At 34.1% G+C, this 20,812-nt stretch overlaps 1 protein-coding gene and 1 long non-coding RNA gene across 2 annotated transcripts in view; one reads left to right on the forward strand and one right to left on the reverse strand.

Annotated features, from left to right (window-relative positions):
• Nucleotides 1-19,925, reverse strand: part of GNAT3 (G protein subunit alpha transducin 3) — a 64,185-nt gene extending 44,260 nt beyond the window's left edge. The window contains exon 1 of the mRNA XM_043588698.1: nt 19,351-19,925. Coding sequence (XP_043444633.1) covers nt 19,351-19,468 — 118 coding nt within the window. The 5' untranslated portion in view covers nt 19,469-19,925. The remainder of the gene's footprint in view (nt 1-19,350) is intronic.
• The window catches only part of LOC122487818, an 88,610-nt gene that overhangs the window by 11,975 nt on the left and 55,823 nt on the right, over nt 1-20,812 (forward strand). The gene's annotated exons all lie outside the window — the stretch shown is intronic.

The following is a 20,812-nucleotide window of genomic DNA, read 5'->3' on the forward strand; positions in this document are numbered from 1 at the left end:
AAAATCTTATTTTTTGAAACTCTATTATAAAGTCATTTCAGAAAGAAATTATCAAATCCCATTCTCACAATGATTCTGGGCGTTAGTTCACAATAGCCATTCCATTCTTGTATGATTAGATCATGTTACAGAGTCAAATATAGCATCAAAACGGCATGTTCACATAGAGCGTCCTGAAATAATCTCTTCCTTCCAAACTGCTCATCACTAAAATTATTTTCTGGGTCAAGGGGTACAGAGGGAATTTTACTTCTTGGGAGTAGATAATGTCTCAAATAATTAAATATTTAGGTTTATGCTTCATATTTTGACATTCAAATTATTAAGAATTAGAGATTTTATTCCACATTTTTATTTGCAAATATTAAAAAAAAATTAAAGCTATACAGTATCTATACTTGTAACTGAACTTCAGCTGAACACATTCCAGGCTTGCTTGTTCATTTGTACAACTTGTTAAAAGAGGCAAAATGAGAATAAACACTTCAACTTATGGTCATGCATAAGATTTTTTATGGGTGGTTTTAAAAATCACATAATTGTACAGTGGAATCAAACCTTACAAATCAACCAACTATGCACATCTCTTTTATGAATGAGTAGAAATTATGATACTCATCTAAAGTTCCACTTCTACCTTAAAACAGAGAAACTGTGTCTTCTGACTCTCATATTAATGCCTTAGTGTTGCTTTCTTTTTAAATATGTACTGGTAATGTCAATATCAAAATTATTTCACATAAATTATTTTAAACTCCCTCATTTTAAATTAACATGAAAGCAGTGTACTTTTCATAGATACTGGAATGCAGTGTCTGCTCGTCATTCATTTATAGACTGTAGGCATGGAAGACATTTAGGTTAGCCCTTTTGAACCAACTTAATTTCACTGCCCTCACTTTTCCTCTTCCATTATAGAGCACCAACAAAATCATCTCTCTCTTTCACAGGAAAACCCTTCAAATAATCTAGACTGAGGGTGGGAAAATGTAATAAGCATAGTCACATTTTATAATTAAACAAATGTGGGCTTGTGGTTGTTTCAGACTTTGGGTATCTTGATCAAATTTAATCAGAGTCTGTTTTTTCTTTCATAAAATGGGGCTATTAATACTTCCCCCTTAGGGTTTGGTAGGTTAAATTACAGATGTGAAATACCTAGGGTGTACTCTAACATAGAGTGAGTTCTCAACATTTTCTCTTAATTGAAGCATGCTCTATCTCTTTTCTAAGAGAATTTTGAAGTTTATTTTATTCCTTCAGTCCTTTCTTGTGGAGCATGATATTTAGACCCCTTACACAGGTAGCTATACCCCACTTGAAAGCCAGAGTCCTGACACATGGGTACTTAAAATGGTGCCATAGATATCAGGAGATTTATCAACAACACTGATATTCTGATGTGGTAGGATAGGAATGCAACTTAGGCTGGCCTTGCTCTTGGTACTTGTTTTTAAATAGAACACTTAATATGGACCATGAATCATTTGCTTTCTTCTTTTTTTCTTTGTAGTTTTATCATATTATTTACCTATATTAAGTTTGTAGTATTTAATGTTTTTCTATGTGTTCTTTTTTTTTCCATATCACCTCTTAGCAAACAGATTCTTTGACATACTTTGCTGGTGTAATTTTTTTTTTTAACATTAGTCGAAGATATCTTTTAAATTCCATTTTGCTCATTTGGACCAATTGTTTCTGCTAGTGGAAGTCGGTTGCCATTTTGACATTGTTTGTCTCTATTTCCTGCCAAACGCTGAATGCTGCTTATCCACCTTCACCCAAATCCCTGGTAAGAGCATTGAATAGGAAGGGGGCAGGGGCAGGAAACTGTCAAGTCCATGAAGCATCTTAAGTCCTTGTTCACTATTTGTGGTCAACAGTGCTAAGTAGTTAGCTATCACACCCTCTGAAAGTTGTTGTACATGCTGTTTATCTGGTTAAGGGAATTGCCTTAATACTTTGTTTGATAAGAGATTTTATCAGGAATGGATGAAAGAAGTTTATTATTTTTGCTTCAGCTACTAACAGAATTAAAAAGATTTTTCTCTGTTAATGTGATAATGTAGTGGACAATATGAATTAATGTCCTAACACTATTTTAACCATGAATTCCTGGGATAAGTTCCCCCACACACACACACACTCACATACACTTAAAAAATATTTTACACATTATTAGAATCAGCTTGCTAATATTGGCTTCGGTTCTTGTATTTATGTTTGTGAGGAGGAGGATTGGCCTGTCACAGTCTTTGTTAAGTTTTGTTGTCAAGGTTATCAAATAAGGCATTAAGAAGTATTTCCTAAAGAAGGTTTATATAATTTTAAAATGATTTCTTCATGAGATAATTGGTAGGATCTACTTGTAAAGTCATATTGAATTTGCAGATAAATTTGTACAGATAATAAATAATATCTCAATGTACACTTGCTTTTCCTGAATATTTTATTCTAATAATCTTGAAACCTGTGGAAGTTTGAGAAAATAGTACATTAGGAGCCCATATTTTAGTTTTTATTTATTTATTTATTTATTTATTTTTTTAAATTTTTTTTCAACGTTTATTTATTTTTTGGGACAGAGAGAGACAGAGCATGAACGGGGGAGGAGCAGAGAGAGAGGGAGACACAGAATTTGAAACAGGCTCCAGGCTCTGAGCTGTCAGCCCAGAGCCTGACACGGGGCTTGAACTCACAGACCGCGAGATCGTGACCTGGCTGAAGTCGGACGCTTAACCGACTGCGCCACCCAGGCACCCCTAGTTTTTAAATTAAAGCATAATTAACATACAATGTTATATTAGTTCCAGGTATACGATATATTGATTCAACAATTCTGTACATTACTCAATTGTATATACTGAATATATAATAAATGCTCACCAAAATAGATATAGTCACCATCTGTCACCATACAATGTTATTACAATAGTATTGACTATATTCCCTATGCTGTACTTTTCATCTCTGTGACTTATTTTATAATTGGAAGTTTGTTATCCTCTTCATCTCCTCCCAACCTGCTGCTCCTCTGACAACCCCAATTCTCTGTATTTAAGAGTCTGTTTAGTTTTTGTTTGTTCATTTGTTTTGTTTTTTCAATTTCACATATAAGTGAAATCATATGGTATACATCTTTCTCTATCTGACTTGTTTTACTTAGCACGATACCTCTGGGTCCACTCATGTTGCACATGGCAAGATTTCATTCTTTTTTGTGGCTGAGTAATATTCCAATATATACACCATACCTTCTTTATCCATTTATCTACTGATAGACACTTGGGGTGATTCCATATATTTCCTATTGTAAATAATGCTGCAATAAATACAGGGGTGCATATGTCTTTTCAAATTAGTGTTTTCATTTTCTTTGGGTAAATATCCAGTGGTGAAATGACTGGATCATACAGTTTTTGTTGTTGTTGTTTTGTTTTTGTTTTGTTTGTTTTTGTATTTCATAAGCATTTTACTAATCAGAGGGTCATCAGCAGACCCAGCCCAGGGAAGCGATCACACACAGCGTTCGGGAAGTCAGCAGCTGGCTCCTTGAGCCCACCTGAGCCCCCTCCGGAGATCTGGGTCTGCAGAGCATCACTGGAGTACTTGCGGCAGACTGCTGTGCGGGTGGTCACAAACACAATAAATTTGCTGAAGTTCATCTTGGCATCCCTGTTCTCATCCAGGTCCTTGAGCTGTTGGTTCATGGTGTATTTTTAATTTTTTGAAGAAGCTCCTTGCTGTCTTCCACAGTGGCTGCACCAGTTTACATTCTCACCAACAGTGCATGTGTGTTCCTGTCTCTACATCCTCACCAACACTTATTTCTTGTCTTTTTCATACTAACCATTCTGACTTGTGTGAGGTAATATGTCACCATGGTTTTGATTTGTATCTCCCTGATGATTAGTGATGTTGAGCATCTTTTCATGTGTCGGCCATCTGTACACTTCTTTGGGAAAATATCTACTCAGGTTCTCTGTCCATTTTTTAATTGGATGATGATGATGATGATGATGAAGATTTTGTGTTGAGTTGTATAAGGTCTTTATACATTTTGGATATTAACCTCTTATTAGAGATAACATCTGCAAATATTTACTCTCACTCAATACATTGCCTTTTTGTTTTGTTGATTATTTCCTTTGCTGTGCAATTTTTATTTTATTTTGGTATAGTCCCAAATAGTTCATTTTTGCTTTTGTTTCCCTTGCCTGAGGAGACATCTCCATAAATAAATTGCTAAAAGTTAAGGCCAAGAGATTACTGCCTATGTTTTCTTAGGAGTTTTATGATTTCAGGTCTTACAATTAGGTTAGGTCTTTCATCCATTTTGAGTTTATTTTTGTGTTTGGTGTAAGAAAGTGGTCTGATTTCATTCTTTTGTATGTAGCGGTCTGGTTTTCCCAGCACCATTTATTGAAAAAGCTGTCTTGGGACACCTGAGTGGCTCAGTCTGTTAAACATCCAACTTCAGCTCAGGTCATGCTCTCACAGTTCGTGGGTTCAAGCCCCGCATCAGGCTCTGCATTGATAACATGGATATCCTCTGTCTCACTCTTTCTCTGCCCCTAACCTGTGTGTGCATGTGAGTGCTCTCTCGCTCGCTCTCTCTCTCAAATAAATAAATATTCTAAAAAAAGAAAATTTCTTTTAAAAAAGAATAATTTCCCCATTGTATATTCTTGCCTCTTTGGTCCTAGATTAATTGATCATATAGATGTGGGTTTATTTCTTGGCTTTCTATCCTGTTCCATTGATCTTTGTGTCTATTTTTGTGCCAATACCATACTGTTTTGACTACTAAAGCTCAATAGTATATCATAAAATCTGGGATCATACCTCCAGCTTTGTTCTTTCTCAAGATTGCTTTCCCTATTCTGAGTCTTTGTGATTTCATACAAACTTGGGGATAATATGTTCTTGTTCTATGAAAAATACTATTGTATTTTGATAGGAATTGCACTGAATCTGTAGATTGCTTTGGGTGGTACGGGCATTTAAATGGCATTAATTATTCCAATGCATGAGCATGGTACACCTTTCCATTGGTTGTGTTGTCTTCAATTTCTTTCATCAAAATTGTATAATTTCCCCTCCCCAAGGAGGGGAATATAGATCTTTCCCCTCCTTGGTGGAATTTATTTGTAGGTATTTTATTCTTTTTGATGCAATTATAAATGGGATTGTTTTCTTACGTTCTTTTTCTGCTACTTCGTTATTAGTGTATAAAAATGCAACTGATTTTTGTATATTAATTTTGTATCCTGCTGTTTACTAAATTCATTTATCAGTTGTAATTTTTTGGTGGAGCCTCTGGGGTTTTCTACATACAGTAACATGTCATCTGCAAATAGTGAGTTTTACTTCATCATTAACAATTTGGATGTCTTTTCTTTCTTTCTTTTCTTTTTTTTTTTTTCTGATTTCTATGGCCAAAACTTTCAGTGCTGTGTTGAATAAAAGTAGTGAAAGTGGACATCTTTGTCTTGTTCTTGGTTTTAAAGAAAAAGTTTTTAGTTATTCACTCTTGAGTATAATGTTAGCTATTAGTTTTTCATATATGGCCTTTATTGTGTTGAGGTATGTTCCCTTTAATTCCACTTTGTTGAAAACTCTTATCATGGATGGATGTGGTATTTTGTCAAAAGCTTTTTCAGATTGTCATTAACTTTTTATCCTTTCCTTTTATCCTTTCCTTTTTATCCTTTCCTTTATCCATTCCTATGGATGAAAGACCTAACCTAACATTGATTGATTTGTGAATATTGTACCACCCTTGCATCGCTAGAATAAATTCTACTTGATTGTGATGAATTATTTTTTTAATATATTGTCAAATTCAGTTTCATATTTTTTGAGGATTTTTGCATTTATGTTCATCGGAGATAACTGGCCTGTAGTGGTTTTGTGTGTGTGTGTGTGTGTGTGTGTGTGTGTGTGTGTGTGTTGGGGGTGATTTTGTGTGTACGTGTGTATGGTGTCTGGTTTTGGTAGCAGGTTACGCTGTCCTCACAGAATATATTTGGAAGTTTTCCTTCCTCTTCTATTTTTTGCATTAGTTTGAGAACAATAGTTATTAACTCTTTAAATATTTGGTAGAATTTACTTTTGAAGGTGTCTGGTCCCAGAATTTTGTATGCTAGGAGTTTGGTTTACTGATTCAATTTCATTAGTAGTAATTGGTCTCTTCAAATTTTTATTTCTTCCTGATTCAGTTTTGGAAGACTATAAGCTCTATGAAGTTATCTAGTTTTTGTGGTCCTTCTATTTGTTTTAATATTTTAAATGATATTTTTTCATAATTTGTTGCATTTCTTTGGTGTTGGTTATTTCTCTTCCTTCTTTTCTGATTTTGTTTGAGTTATCACTTTTTTTCCTGAAGAATCTGGCTAAAGTTTTGTTAATTTTGTTTATCTTCTCAAAGAACCAGTTCTTGGTTTCCTTAATCTTTTCCATTGTTTTTTCTTTGTGTGTGTGTATGTATGTCTATTTCACTTATTTCTTCTCTAATCTTTATTATCTTCTTTCTTGTATAAGCTTTGGGTTTTGTTTGTTCTTTTCCTAGCTCCTTTAGATGTAAGTTTCAATTGTTTTATTTGATATTTTACTTGTTTCTTGAGGTAGGCCTGTATCACTATACACTTCCCTCTCAGAACAGTTTTTACTGTGCCCCAAAGATTTGAGGTCATTGTGTTTCCATTTTCATTCATTTTCATGTATTTTTTAAAATTTTCATTTGTTTTTACCAGATCTTTTATCTTGTAATTTATTTCTAGTTTCATGCCATAGTGGGGGAAAAAACCCAAAAAACAGATGCTTGATATGGTTTTAGTCTTCTCAAATTTATTGATAGTTGCTTTGTACCTAATATGTGATTTATCTATCATGGAAAATGTTCTACATGCATTTGAAAATAATGTATATTCTGCTGGAGTTTTTTTGATATAATCAAATCAAATCAAATTCTGCTGGAGTGGTTTTTGATATATGATCTGTATATATCTGTTACATTTATCTGGTTTAATGTGTCATTCAAAGCCACTTTTTCCTATTTCATTTTCTGTCTAGATGTTCTATCCATTTATGTAAAGTGCTGTTAATGTCCTCTACTATTGTATTACTATCAACTTCTCCTTTTATATCTGTAATACTTGCTTTGCAGTTAGGTGCCTCTGTGTTGGGTGTATATATATTTAATATATTGTATCTTTTGTTGGGTTTATCCCTTTATCATTATGTAGTTTCTGTCTTTGTCTTTTGCTATAGTCTTTGTTGTAAAGTCTATTTTTTTCTGATATAAATATTGCGACCCTGGCTTTTTATTTTCACTTCCATTTGCATTGTGTATCACTTTATTTTCAGTCTCTGTGTCTGTAGGTCTGAAATGAGTCTCTTATGGGAAGTATATAGATAGGTCTTGTTTTTGTTTTTGTTTGTTAATCCATTCAGTCATGTTTTTCTTTTGATTGTAGCATTTAGTCCATTTACATTTAAAGTAATTATTGGTAAGGTATGTATTTATGGCCATTTTGTCAATGGCTTTCTGGTTGTTTTTGTAGTTTTTCTCTGTTCCTTTCTTCTTCTCTTACCCTCTTCTCAAGTTATTTTATGGCTTTCTTTAATGTTATGTTTGAATTCTTTTTTCTTTATTTTTTGTGTATCTGTTATATGTTCTTGATTTGTGATTACCTGTAGGTTCATATATAATATCTTACATGTAGAGTAGTCTATATTAAGTTAATGGTCATTAAGTTCAAGCATATTCCAAAAACACAAAATATTTACTCCCCCTTTGATGTCATATATATATATATATATATATATGTGCATATATATATGTATATATCATCATATTTTATATCTTTTATTTTCTATATCCCTTGAGTAAGTCTTGTAGACATAATAGATTTTACTGCTTTTGTGTTTTAACCTTCACACTGGCTTTATTAGTGATTAATCCACTGCCTTTAGTATATGTTTACTTTTACCTGTAAAATATTTTCCTTTCATAATTTTCTTCTAATAATGGCCTTTTCTTTTCACTAAAATAATTTCCTTTAACATTATTTGTAAGGCTGATTTAGCGGTGATGAACAACTCTAACTTTTTTTTTTTTTTTTTTGTCTGGAAAACTCTTTATCTCTCCTTCTCTTCTAAATGATAACTTTGCTGGGTATAGTATCCTTGATTGAAGGTTTTTACCTTTTAGTACTTTAGCTATATCATGGACTCCCTTCTGGTCTCCTATATTTCTACTGAAAAATCAGCTAATCACCTTCATGGGGTTTCCCTTGTATATAACAGTTTTCTTTAGCTGCTTTTAAAATTCTCTTTTTATCATTACTTTTTGCTATTTTAATTATTATGTGTCTTGGTGTGGACCTCCTTGGGTTAATCTTGTTAGGGATTTTCTGTGCTTCCTGGACCTGGATGTCTGTTTTTTCCCCAGATGTTATTACTTTTGATGATGTCACTGAGTTCCCTTAACCAATGTTCATTTTTTACTCTTTTTTCTTTTTGCTCTTCAGCTTGGTTGCTTTCCATTACCCTCTTCCAGATTGCTGATTTGTTCTTCTGTATCCTCCAATATGCTATTTATTCCCTCTGGTATATATATATTTTTTATTTCAGCTATTGTATACATCATCTCTGACTGGTTCTTTTTTATCCTTTATCTTTGTGAAAGTTCTCACTGAGTTCATTCACTCTATCTTTGTTACAATTACTTTGAATTCTCTATCAGACACATTGTTTATCTTTGTTTCATTTAGCTTTTTTCTGTGATTTTTGTCTTAATATTTCATTTGAGACATATTCCTCTGTCTCCTACTTTTGTCTAACTCTTTGTTTCTATGCATTAAGAAGGTCAGCTACATCTCTTCAAAATAGTGGCCTTGTATACAAGAGGTCCTGTGGTACCCTGTATTGCAATGGTCCCCTGGTCACTAGAACCAGGTGCTCTAGGGTTGTCTCTTGTGTGACTTCATGTGTCCTACTGTTGTCACTGAGTCGCACTTGTTTTCTGCCCAGCCCAGCTATAACGCATTGGGTGCAGACACACTCAATGCCAGGGTCTGCTCCCTATGCAGCAAGTTAAGAAGCTTAGATGCAGGAACTGTGGGTGCTCTGGTGCATGAAATTACCTTTCCTTCTCCCCAAGACAGGAATCAGTTTGAAGTGGGGCTGATCTCTACTGCGGCAGATTGCAAGATGTGGTGGGGGGCTTAGTTTCCTATTGCCTTCGTGCCTCTCCTGGAGTTAAGGCTACTGATTTTTAAAGTAACTGGAGTTAAACCCTGCTGATTGTAAAACCTCTGTAAAATTGAAGCCCCACTGTTTTTCAAAGTCAGACCTTCCAGAAACTTGTCCTTCCAGTGCAGGTCCCCAGTGTCTGGGGTGCCTGGTGTAGAATTAACCCTCTTGCTTCACTGTGCTTTTGGCATCCCTCCTGTTTGTGGTTAGTCTTGCTGGGGGTTTTGTTCATAACTGTGTCTCTATCCCTCCTTCCCTTTTCGATGTGGACTCCCTTCTACAAATAACTGTGGAAGGTCTGTTCTGCCAGTCTTCAGCTCATTGTTAGAATTTGTTGTATACATATAGCTATTATCTCAGTGTGTCCAAGGGGCAAGGGGGACTGAACACCCTCCTACTCTACCATCTTCCATATACTCCCCTGAAAACCTATCTTTTATACCCTTCACCTTTGGCAATTATTAACGTTTTGTCATGTTTCCTTTCTTTTGTGTATGTGTATGTGTATGTATATATATGTGTGAATGTATAGGAAATAATGTTTTATATATATATAAATTATATTTAGAAATAAAATATATATATTATATGCTTATCATTTGTATATCTATTATATTATATATATTATATATTATATATTATATGCTTATCCTTTATATTATATTATATAATATCCTTTGTTTTGCTGAACCTTTTGAAAGCAGACACCTCACCCATAAATACTTCAGAATGCATGTTATAAGAATAAGATCATTGTTTTCTATAAAATCACAATACTAGTTTCATGCTTGACAAAATTTATATTAATCCAAAGTGTTATTTAATATACACTCTATGTTCAAGTTTATCTGACTGTTCCAAAAAATGTTTTCATACCATATATTTCTTGGCTCCCAGATCCAAAGTTTACATGTTGCCTTTGGTTATTATGCCATTTAAATTCTTTTAATTTAGAACATTTCCATTTTTATATTGTTTCTATTTTGCTTTCATGATACTGGCATTTTTCTAAAGTCCAGGATAATTTCTTATATAGTTCAATATTCTGTATTTATCTGATTATATTCAATGTTAATGTTTCAGCATAAGCAATACTGGGTTTTTTTGGTGTATCACATCAGTGAGCATATGGTGTCAGATATATTTCTATGACTATTAGTGTGTCTGAAAAACTATTTCTGTGATAGAATACTAATAAGCATCACAAATCCATAAAATTCCTAAATACCTTAGCAGGCAAACTGAGCATTTTCACTTGTGAGAAATATTGTGGTTATGTACTATCTTTTCTAATGAAATTTTATTTAAATACTTCCAACTTTATACTTGTTTTAAAACATAATATTTAAAAGATTACATGAGACTTCTTGGATTTTGAGAAGTATTTAAAAAGTATTTCATCTTTCTTATTAATATACATTTTAGGCTAAAAAAGGAAGAAACTAAAATGCAGAATTATGTAGTTTTCCCCAAACAGGCCTAAACTGTCTAAACTTTCATTAATTGTGGAATAGGCATGCACACACATTTTTCTATAATAGAGTTTTTTTTTAAGGCCTTAGTTAATTACATGGTTATTTTATACATAGTTGATAATTGAGCAAAGGAAAACAGAGGACTGAATATATCAAATCTCTAGTACTCACTTGAGTTGTCCCTCCTAATTTCCAGACCCATATATTCATTTAATAAATATCTCCACTTGATTGTATTACAAATATCATACATTTGAATGTCCTAAATTATTAGTCCTTTCATATCTTCTCCAATCTAATCTTTTTTCTTGTATTTCCCATACTGATGAATAAAATGATCATTATATTCAATTCCACCTTTAATCATTCCTCCCACTTAAAACCCACATGCAGTCAGCCACCATGTTCTCTTCACCTTGTTGCCTAATGTCCCTCAAATCATACTTCCAAACTTGTAATTTCCACCTTAATTTACAATCTCATCAAATATTTGCATAGTACTAATATTGGCTTAGCTACCTCAATCATTCTCATAAAATGTTTGTCTCATAGTATAGTCAGGATGGTTTTTGACCAAAAAAAAAAAAAAAAAAAAAAAAGAAATCCAAGTGTTTATCATTCTCATTTGCATTCTGAAAACCTACCAGTATCTTCCTATTGACTTAAAGAAACAAGCTCTTTATGGAATGATGTGGCTTTTTTTTCACATATCGAATGTATGTCTATGTTTTAGACACTATGAACAATATACAGAAATATTTTAGATCCTGATTCTGTCATTCTTCCATACTCACATCATGCATGCATGCATGCATTCCTATGCTAAGCCAAAGGAATTCAATGAAGAATAAAACCTGACATGTTGTTTGTTTTCATAGATCTTAGAATACAGATAATTTACAACTGACACAGATAAGAATAAAAGGCTTTGTTTTCTTGTAAACTAATTTGTGATCTTAAAAACTGAATTACCTTCTTAAGTTCTTATTTTCTTATCTATATAATGAAAATATCTATCTCATAGAGGTGATTTTATAGATTGAAAACAATAAACAGTTGAACAAGAGAAATATGAGACACATTCTGTGAGATAGAGATAAAACTCAACTTTGTGACAAAACTGCCTTAGGGCAACGGGCAGAGAATGATCACAAAGGAGTTAAAGAAGATTGAAATACAGAGTTGATAAAATGGGAAAGAATATAATGGGGAACCTCATAAAATTCAAAGCCTGGGGATAAATAGGCAACAAGATAAACATGAAAAATAATTTTAAGGTCTCCCAAGATGCAATCAGTCTGCTGATAAATAAAAGAAATTTGCAAATATTGATCAAGACATGGGCAAAAGGAAATATATTAATGTCATTCTTCCAGAGGAGATAATTAATTTCTGATGCAAGGTCCTTAAGAGACAGTAGACATTGCAAAACACAAAGGCCCAAGACAAACCTTGATAAGTGAAGGCACTTAAGAATGGGGAGAGGAAGGGGCGCCTGGGTGGTTCAGTCGGTAGAGCGTCCGACTTCAGCTCAGGTCATGATCTTACGGTCCCTGAGTTCAAGCCCTGCATTGGGCTCTGTGCTGACAGCTCAGAGCCTGGAGCCTGTTTCAGATTCTGTGTCTGCCTTTCTCTCTGACCCTCCCCCATTCATGCTCTGTCTCTCTCTGTCTCAAAAATTAAAAAAAAAATAAAAGAATGGGGAGAAGAAGCAAGCCTCAATAAGCGAGGAAGGAAGGGATATAAAACACTTGAGGGTATTGCAAAGTTACAGGATGAAGAAAGAAGAGAGATGCAGAGTGACTGAGGTCTGACTTTTGAGAATTGGAGGTTATCAGGGCTCTTTGGGAAATAATGTTTTAGTAGAGAGGAAGATACACAGGTGAGATTATAATTAACTGAAGAGAATATGGAATGTAAGAAAATAGAAGCCAGAGCAAACACTACTTTAAGAAGCGCTTCAATACAAAAACGGTTTTTAATTTTTTAAATGTTTATTTTTGAGAGAGAGTGCATGAGTACTTGTGTGGGGGAGGGGCAGAGAGAGAGGGGAACTGAGGCCCCTGAGCAGGCTCTGTGCTGACAGCAGAGAGCCCAATGCAGGACTCAAACCCAGGAACTGTGAGATCATGATCTGAGCCGAAGGCAGATGCCACTGAACCACCCAGGTGCTCCAGTATAAAAATATTTTTTTTAATATACTTATGTACGGTAAATTCAGGGAGATTATGGACTCAATGTTTTTCAGGCTAATAGAAATACATATGTCAAGAGGAAGAAGGCAGTAAGAGAAGAATTTTGAAAACGGAACAGAAACAATAAATCATAAAGCAAAATTCTTAGGATATAGTAAAGGATAAAATATACAACACAGAGGCCAAAATTAGCTTTAAATTATTTATTTGTTTGCTTTGAGAGGGAGAGAGAGAGAGAGAGAGAGAGAGAGAGAGAAGAAGCAAGGGAGGGGCAGAGTGATAGAGCAGATAAGCAGATGGATTCTGAGCTTGAGTCTGAAATCTTAACCGGAGGTATATTGCATGTGAAATGTATCATGGGGTCATTATCCCATCAGATGTTCATGACCTTCCTCAGGCAGGCTCCACACTGTCAGTGCAGCGCCAGATGCCAGGGCTCAACTCATGAACAATCAGATCATGACCTTAGCTGAAATCAAGAGTAGGTCGCTCAACCAACTGGGCCACCCAGGCGCCCCAGCTTTAAAATGAAAAGCAAAAGTTCAGTGAGATTTGGAGACAACGTTCTATCACTGGCATGTGGGTGTTCATCTCAAGTGAGGTGGGGGAGCCGGGAACAGTTCTAGGTCAAAGTGATAATGGGTATCCAGAAACAGATGTCCTTGGAGGATTATAGGAAAAAACTAAGAATAAGTAGAAAAATTATTGGCCCGGCTAAAGTCAAAATAGAAATTTGTCAGCCAGGAAACAGAAAAGGAGATACCCTTTTATTCTACATGTGGAAATGACGAAAATTGGAAGTATGCATGGGGGTCAGGATTAGATAAGCCCTAAGGGTTGACTCCAGCGTGTTAGACAATGGTAAATGGGGAATTTTGAGGGATTTTCTGAAGTTGAAGTTGTGAATGTCAGTAAGGCAGAGGATTAAAGAGACAGGGTATTTCTGAATTGTCAGAGGAACACAGCTAAAATGGCTGATTCTAATTGAAGGGGGCAGGGAAGTATACGAAATCGAAGAACTAACTCAGCAAGTGTCTAAACGAATGAGATACAATAGAACATAGAATGCTGGTCAGAGATGGAAACCTTCAGATATCTTAAAAAAAAACAATTCTAAGTAGCAAATTTATTCTATTTGAGTGTAAAATACTGTGGCAGGAATGAAAGCTGTGGAATGTGCTTTAAAGCATTGGGATCTAATAAACAAAATGGGTGTTTTTGCGTCTTGATGGGTCTCTTCCTCAGTTTCACCTGGAATCCTATTTCTGTAGGTTCAGATCTACACTGATGTATTTAGACATTAGTACTTGGAGAAAACAGATAAGCAGATGGATTCTGAGCTTGAGTCTGAAATCTTAAAGGGAGGTATATTGCATGTGAAATGTATCATGGGGTCATTGTCCCATCAGATGTTCATGACCTTCCTTTCTCTCAAAGATTATGCAGGGGTTAATAATTTTTTGTTAGCTGTTCATAGTGCTTATATAAATGATTTTAAAGATACAGTATTGCTTGCTCTTGAATCAATAATTCAGTTTGAATGAAAAAAGTGAATAAAAAACTGTTCTGCAATATTATTAGAGAGGTTCTGCTAAATTCGAGTTAACAGGAGTCCTTTTCAGATTATTTAATCTCATTAACAAATAACCATCATTTGACTAATATAGAGTGCCTTAATAAATGGTTTGCATCTCTTATGTGGGAAACTTGAGTCTATGTATAAGATTTGCTGATTATGTGAGATAAATTAACCTAAAACAATCGAATATATGCAAAACATTTGTGGAAGTTCTCTTTGCCTGCTGGATGAATGGACATTACACAAAGCTTTTTGATACTGCCATTTGCATTTTTTGTAAACAAATACAACAAAGGCCTTGCCTTTGAAATTGTTATGGTGCAAACAGTCCACTGCATTTTGGAGAAAATTTGAAACTCCCCAAATAGACTTTTTCTGCTTATTTTCTCTCTACTGAAAAATAATTTTAAACATTTGTCTTGAAAATATTTGTGCGTCCACAAGATTGAATATCCTTAGACATAAAATAAATTATTTTATAATATTTTGAGACATTATTAGAGCAAGGAAAGGATGGCTGTAATTTGAATAAGCAAAAATTGAAAACATGATTTAGGAATGTGTCCTACCTCTTGTTCACTTATCACTAGTGATCAGAAAGAAATTTATTGGTTGATCTTAAAGTAATGATCCCAGGGGATCTGTTTGTCTGATCACATCCATGGACAGGCATTGACTCTATTGGTGTAATGGAAATTCAGAATAGAATTTCTTACACTTGATGAATTTGTAATCTAGCCAGTGACTCGGGAATACCTCCAGTTTCCTGCATAATCTCCCTCTCATATTTAGAGATACTTAAATAAAAATAAAGACCTACTTGAAAAAAAGAATAAAAATAAGAATTTTGATTTAACGTACATAAAAGGAAACCAAAAGAAAGAAAAATTGTATACATTTATTGACATTCAATTTATTTCAGCTTTGGAAATCTGTTACATAACAAAAATCACATTTGTCTGGATTTTTACAATTTATAAAATATTTTGACACCCTCCATTTCTCTGAAGTTATGTGACTAGCCTGAGGTCACTCAGAGATGTGGAAAAAGCATAACATATGATGAAAATATTAAATCAATTTTTTATCGCAAATGGCTGCAAAACACATTCTATTCATTTGGAATTATATTCTCTCCATTCTGCCAGATGATTTAGCCAATTCTGTCATGCAGATTTTATTTTACCAATTATTTTGTAACAAGCTTTTAGACAGTGTCAGCATTATAATTCTTCCACTGTCAAACTAGAAAAATGACACGCCTTCTGAAATATCCATTTGTTGAATAAGTGGGACCTTTTGGAAAATTTGAAAAAGTTGATTAGCTAAGTAAACATAAGCACATTTAAAATAGATATTCTTTTATCTTTGGACCCTTTTCAAGTTTATGTTTTTAAGAGTCAGATGATTGCATTAATATTTTAAACAATAAAACCCAACACCACCATTAAAAAAATTATGTGATGTTTGTAACATAGCACATAGAAGAATAAAGAATAAGCAGGTTAGATCTAAAAGAAAACTAATGAATAGCCCATGATAGTGCAAAATAACTGGTTAAAAGCTAATTTTAGTATCAAAACTGAAAATTGTAGAATGAATGTGACAGTGTTTCAAACATGAAAAAAAAAAGCAAAGCCAATTTTCCTTATACTTCCCACTGAGCTCTGAATCTAAAAAAGTACAAAAGAAATTAATGTAAAATATAAAGAGAGGGACATAGAAAAAATGGGAACAATCCACAATGATTCTACAATTAAATGGCAGGTACCTCCTTTGAATAGAAATGAAGTTTAATCAAACATTTGTAAATTGTCTCTAAAAATTAACTAAGGAATTCTCCAAAAGAGAACATATTCTTCGTTAGAATTTGTTCTTATTAAAATGTACTCTTTCTGGGGCTTGTTTACAGGCTGATTTTTTTTTAAAGCACATGACATTATTATTCTGATAGTAATTCTCACGTGTGCCATCCATGAATGTTTGAGTCATCCCCACTGTTTTCTAGAAGCCTAGTTTTTGGTAAGGAAAAAGATGTGGCATCTCTTCTGTAATTTTACTAAATGTCTGAAAGGCATAATGAAGAGGGAATCTGTCTGCAAGGTGATCCTTTATTTGTAAAATAGCTATTAGATAGCTCTAAATTCAGTGAAATCTTGTGTCCAGTAATTCCAAATGGTACATCTACTTAACAGCACATGTTAAATTTGGTAAGTTGTGTTATGTCCTTAAGCACCTAGAATTTATTGGATAATAAGAGGATCAGTATAACAAATAGATTCTGTCAAAAATATTTTTCAACTTGTATTTTTTACAAAAATTGGGTTAGATCAGGATCTGATCATTACCAAAGCTTAACTGTTTAGTCCCACATGATATATACTCGGTAAACTTAAAAGCTGTTGTTTGGACTGCTTCGATGAATGGGAATCTTTTTCAAAGATGGGAGAAATTAAACATTTCATTCATGAGGGGATTTGAGGGTAGGAGGGTAGGAAGGTTTAGGTTAGTTCCACTGAATACTTTTATGTCTTAATGAGGCACATTTTGTATAAAAAATTATAGTTTAGAGAATTTGAGTTCAAGTCAAAAATAAGAATTGAAGCAGAGTTGTTACAAAACTTTGTTGTTTTGAACTTGACAATTGAATGATCATACACAGAACTCAGAGTCCAGAAAAAAAAAAAAAAAAAAAAAAAACCTTAAATGTTTGGAGTAAAGTGGAAGAGGAAGCCTTGAAAATCTGATTCATCTTGTGTAAATAAGAAGTTCAGTTCACATACCATTTGAACCCAATAAATCCATACATAGTGTATGATAACTTTGGAACTGAATTTATGAAGTTATGATTGCCTTGGGAAAGTAGAAGATGAAATAGTGTTCATGCCTCAAGAGTTAACCTCTCTTCTTGATCTAACCCAACCACTTCAATCTAAAATTAATTAGTATAGGGGAAAGGGGAGGGAAAAAAATTACAAACAGAGAGGGAGGGAGGCAAACCATAAGAGACTCTTAAATACAGAGAACAAACTGAGGGTTGATGGAGGGTTGGGGGAGGAGGGAAAATAGGTGATGGGCATTGAAGAGGGCACTTCCTGGGATGAGCACTGGGTGTTGTGTGTAAGCGATGAACCACGGGAATCTACCCCAAAAACCAAGAGCACATTTTACACACTGTACGTTAGCCAATTTGACAATAAATCATATTAAAAATAAATAAATATTCTTATAGACAAAAAAATTAATTGGCATATTGAGAATATGTCTATTCTTTTGAAATTTTATTCAAACATAGGGATTTTAAATATATTTTATCATTAGTCTTATACCACTGTTCTTGGTACAAGAGGGACACTGAATACATTTGTAGGAATGCTTGGCTTTCCCCCTCAACCTTTATTTGCTTTTTCTATGTCCACATTACTTTTAGTCTTGATCAAAGACTCAGAGAATGCTCTGCAGTGTGAGGAAAAGTATATTTGCTGCTTTCATAAGAACTGGCCCCAATATCCTTGTAAGTTACCAACCCCTCGGTAGTTCCTTGCAAGTGCTGTGGCCACAGAACTTGTGCATAAGGGGAGAGAACATTCTCTTTTCTTTGAGGAGCAATTGCTGGATCTCCCACGTTTGGTTTCTGAGACACTCTTGCCACTGGGAGCAAATGAGACACAGTAAAGGGGCACTTAAGATAAAGATATTTTGTGTGAAAGATACACAATTCTGAATAAAATGAAGTCTTTTTGTGCTTAAGCAGGAGGAATACATAACTGATTACATTTCTTGTTTTGATTTCTTTATATAGGTCTTATTTATTTTTATTTCAAAAACATATTTATCTTGTGGCGACCACTACATGTTAGATTTTTTTGTTTAAAAAAATATGCAGCATACAGATTTTCATTCAGTTCATCCAACATTTACTTTATAGTTCTGGTAAAACATTGTTCTGAGTTTTAAGAAGATAAAAAGATAGAAGGAACATAATTCCTGAGCTGAATCAATATATAAACATCCTAAAAGGCTTTAAATGGAGTAATTTACAAATATACAGACAATATCACAGCCAATATTCAGAAATCTGAACAATGTTATTAATATAACTTAAAGTACCTTACCATTAACTGTATGAATAAATTGAGACTAATTGGTTTTGTTTTGTTTTTTTTTTTTAATTTTTTTTTTCAACGTTTATTTATTTTTGGGACAGAGAGAGACAGAGCATGAACGGGGGAGGGGCAGAGAGAGAGGGAGACACAGAATCGGAAACAGGCTCCAGGCTCCGAGCCATCAGCCCAGAGCCTGACGCGGGGCTCGAACTCACGGACCGCGAGATCGTGACCTGGCTGAAGTCGGACGCTTAACCGACTGCGCCACCCAGGCGCCCCTAGACTAATTGGTTTTAACAGCAAAAGTAATTAAATAACATGTTAAATTTGATATCAAACAACATATTTCTGTTCAAACAAAATAACCTAACTCTTTATAACTTATAATTAAAAGATTGTTTTCAATATTAAATAACTGATATTCAGAAAATGATTAGGGTATGATAAAATAATACATTCATATGAGTTTTCTTTTACTAATAGTAAATTGTATTATTGACAAAGAAGAATTTAATTATCTCAGAAATATTTGTCTCTGCTTAACCAAAAAAAAAAGTAAATCCTAAAGAAAAAAGTAAACATTTATAGAGTACATTTAAAGCCTATTTAAGTTTCCAAACATGTATTCATAATAAAGCCCCCATGTGGTAATATACCTAAAATTAAAGTTGAGGGAAGTAAATATAGCATAATTGAAAACACCAGGATTTTGAAAGAAAGAAGAAAAAAAAAATTACCTAATAACAGCAACTTTACAGTTCTTGCATCTCGCTCCGCATCTTCTTGAAGCTTTTTCTCCAGTTCTTTTGATCTTTTGGCTGACTCCTTGCTCTCTGAACTAATTCCGCTTCCCATTTGGGTAGTTTATTTGCCCAAACTTTTTCAAACGGACAGCACAGCTCTGGCTTGGACAGAGGCTGCAGAAGGAGTGCTCTGCTGAGGCTCCTAACAGCCCATCCCCTCACTCTCTGAGATTCCGCTTTGACTAAGGAGATACTTTATGAACTATCACCTGATCTAAGGGTAAACCCATACATCGCTGTGGTTGTACGGCTGGAAGCAGAGGAGGAAATTCATTATGCTTTCAAATTAAATGACCATCTTCCTTAAAGAATAGTGTATAATAATGTAGAACATGGTCGAAATCTATACACTAAAGTTAGTGTGCAGTGAACAGTTCAAGTGGATGTCTCTCACTAACAGGCAATATTTATTACTGTGATTTAAAGTTATTATTACTAACCAAAAGTGTGTATCTTCATATATTTGAGTCTTCAAATTCTAGATAATCATTCCAATATCACTCTCTGAATATTTATACTGAATCATCCAAATTTATACTCTTGTATGCTTAGATTATCACTCAAAATTGTTGGAATCTTCTAGTATTAACTAGAAGACATCCTTTTTTTAATTTAAATTACAATTCTAAATGTAGTTCTTATATTTATACAGACTGTTGTATTGCCACATAGAATTCAACACACGTTGCTCTTAAATTATTGATTTTAACCTCATTGAATCCATCTCTATAAAAGGAGCTTTTACTGCTTGTGAGAAAACCAATCCATCAACAGTACTTGAGGGCCCACTTGGTGTAGACACTGAACTGTGTTCAATTTAGGCAGCACATTAAGTCTTTGGGGCCATTAAGCAACAGCTGTTGTGCTGGAAAGACGTTTATTGATTTGGTACCAAGGAAATAAAAAACAATGTTCTTTGAAACAGTAGGCAATTTGGTTCTTCCTGAAAAGTAAAAACAGTACATACATCTAAATATGTTCCATGCCTTTTAACTACCCCACTAAATGTCATGCACTTGAGATCTGCAAGGTTGGGGACAAAGATTAGATTATGTTGTACAACTTTTTATTTATATGAAGCATAAAGCACTTGTTAGGTAGTGTGTGTGCATGTGTGTGTATATATATATAGAGAGAGAGAGAGAGAGAGAGACAGAGATGGAGACAGAGACAGAGACAGAAAGAGAGACTGACTAATTGGTTTTAACAGCAATGTCTGTCTATCTATCTATCTATCTATCTATCTATCTATCTATCTATCTATCTTTATTATAAATAGAGTTGGCCCCCTGTGACAGCAGGCAAATCTTTCCATGAATACTTTGGGATTTGTGAATGTGCCCTAACCAGGAAATGGTAGAAGACAGTCAATCCATCAACATGTCAGCGCTAGTCT

This window comes from Prionailurus bengalensis, chromosome A2 (assembly GCF_016509475.1).
Source record: "Prionailurus bengalensis isolate Pbe53 chromosome A2, Fcat_Pben_1.1_paternal_pri, whole genome shotgun sequence".
Lineage (NCBI taxonomy): Eukaryota > Metazoa > Chordata > Mammalia > Carnivora > Felidae > Prionailurus > Prionailurus bengalensis.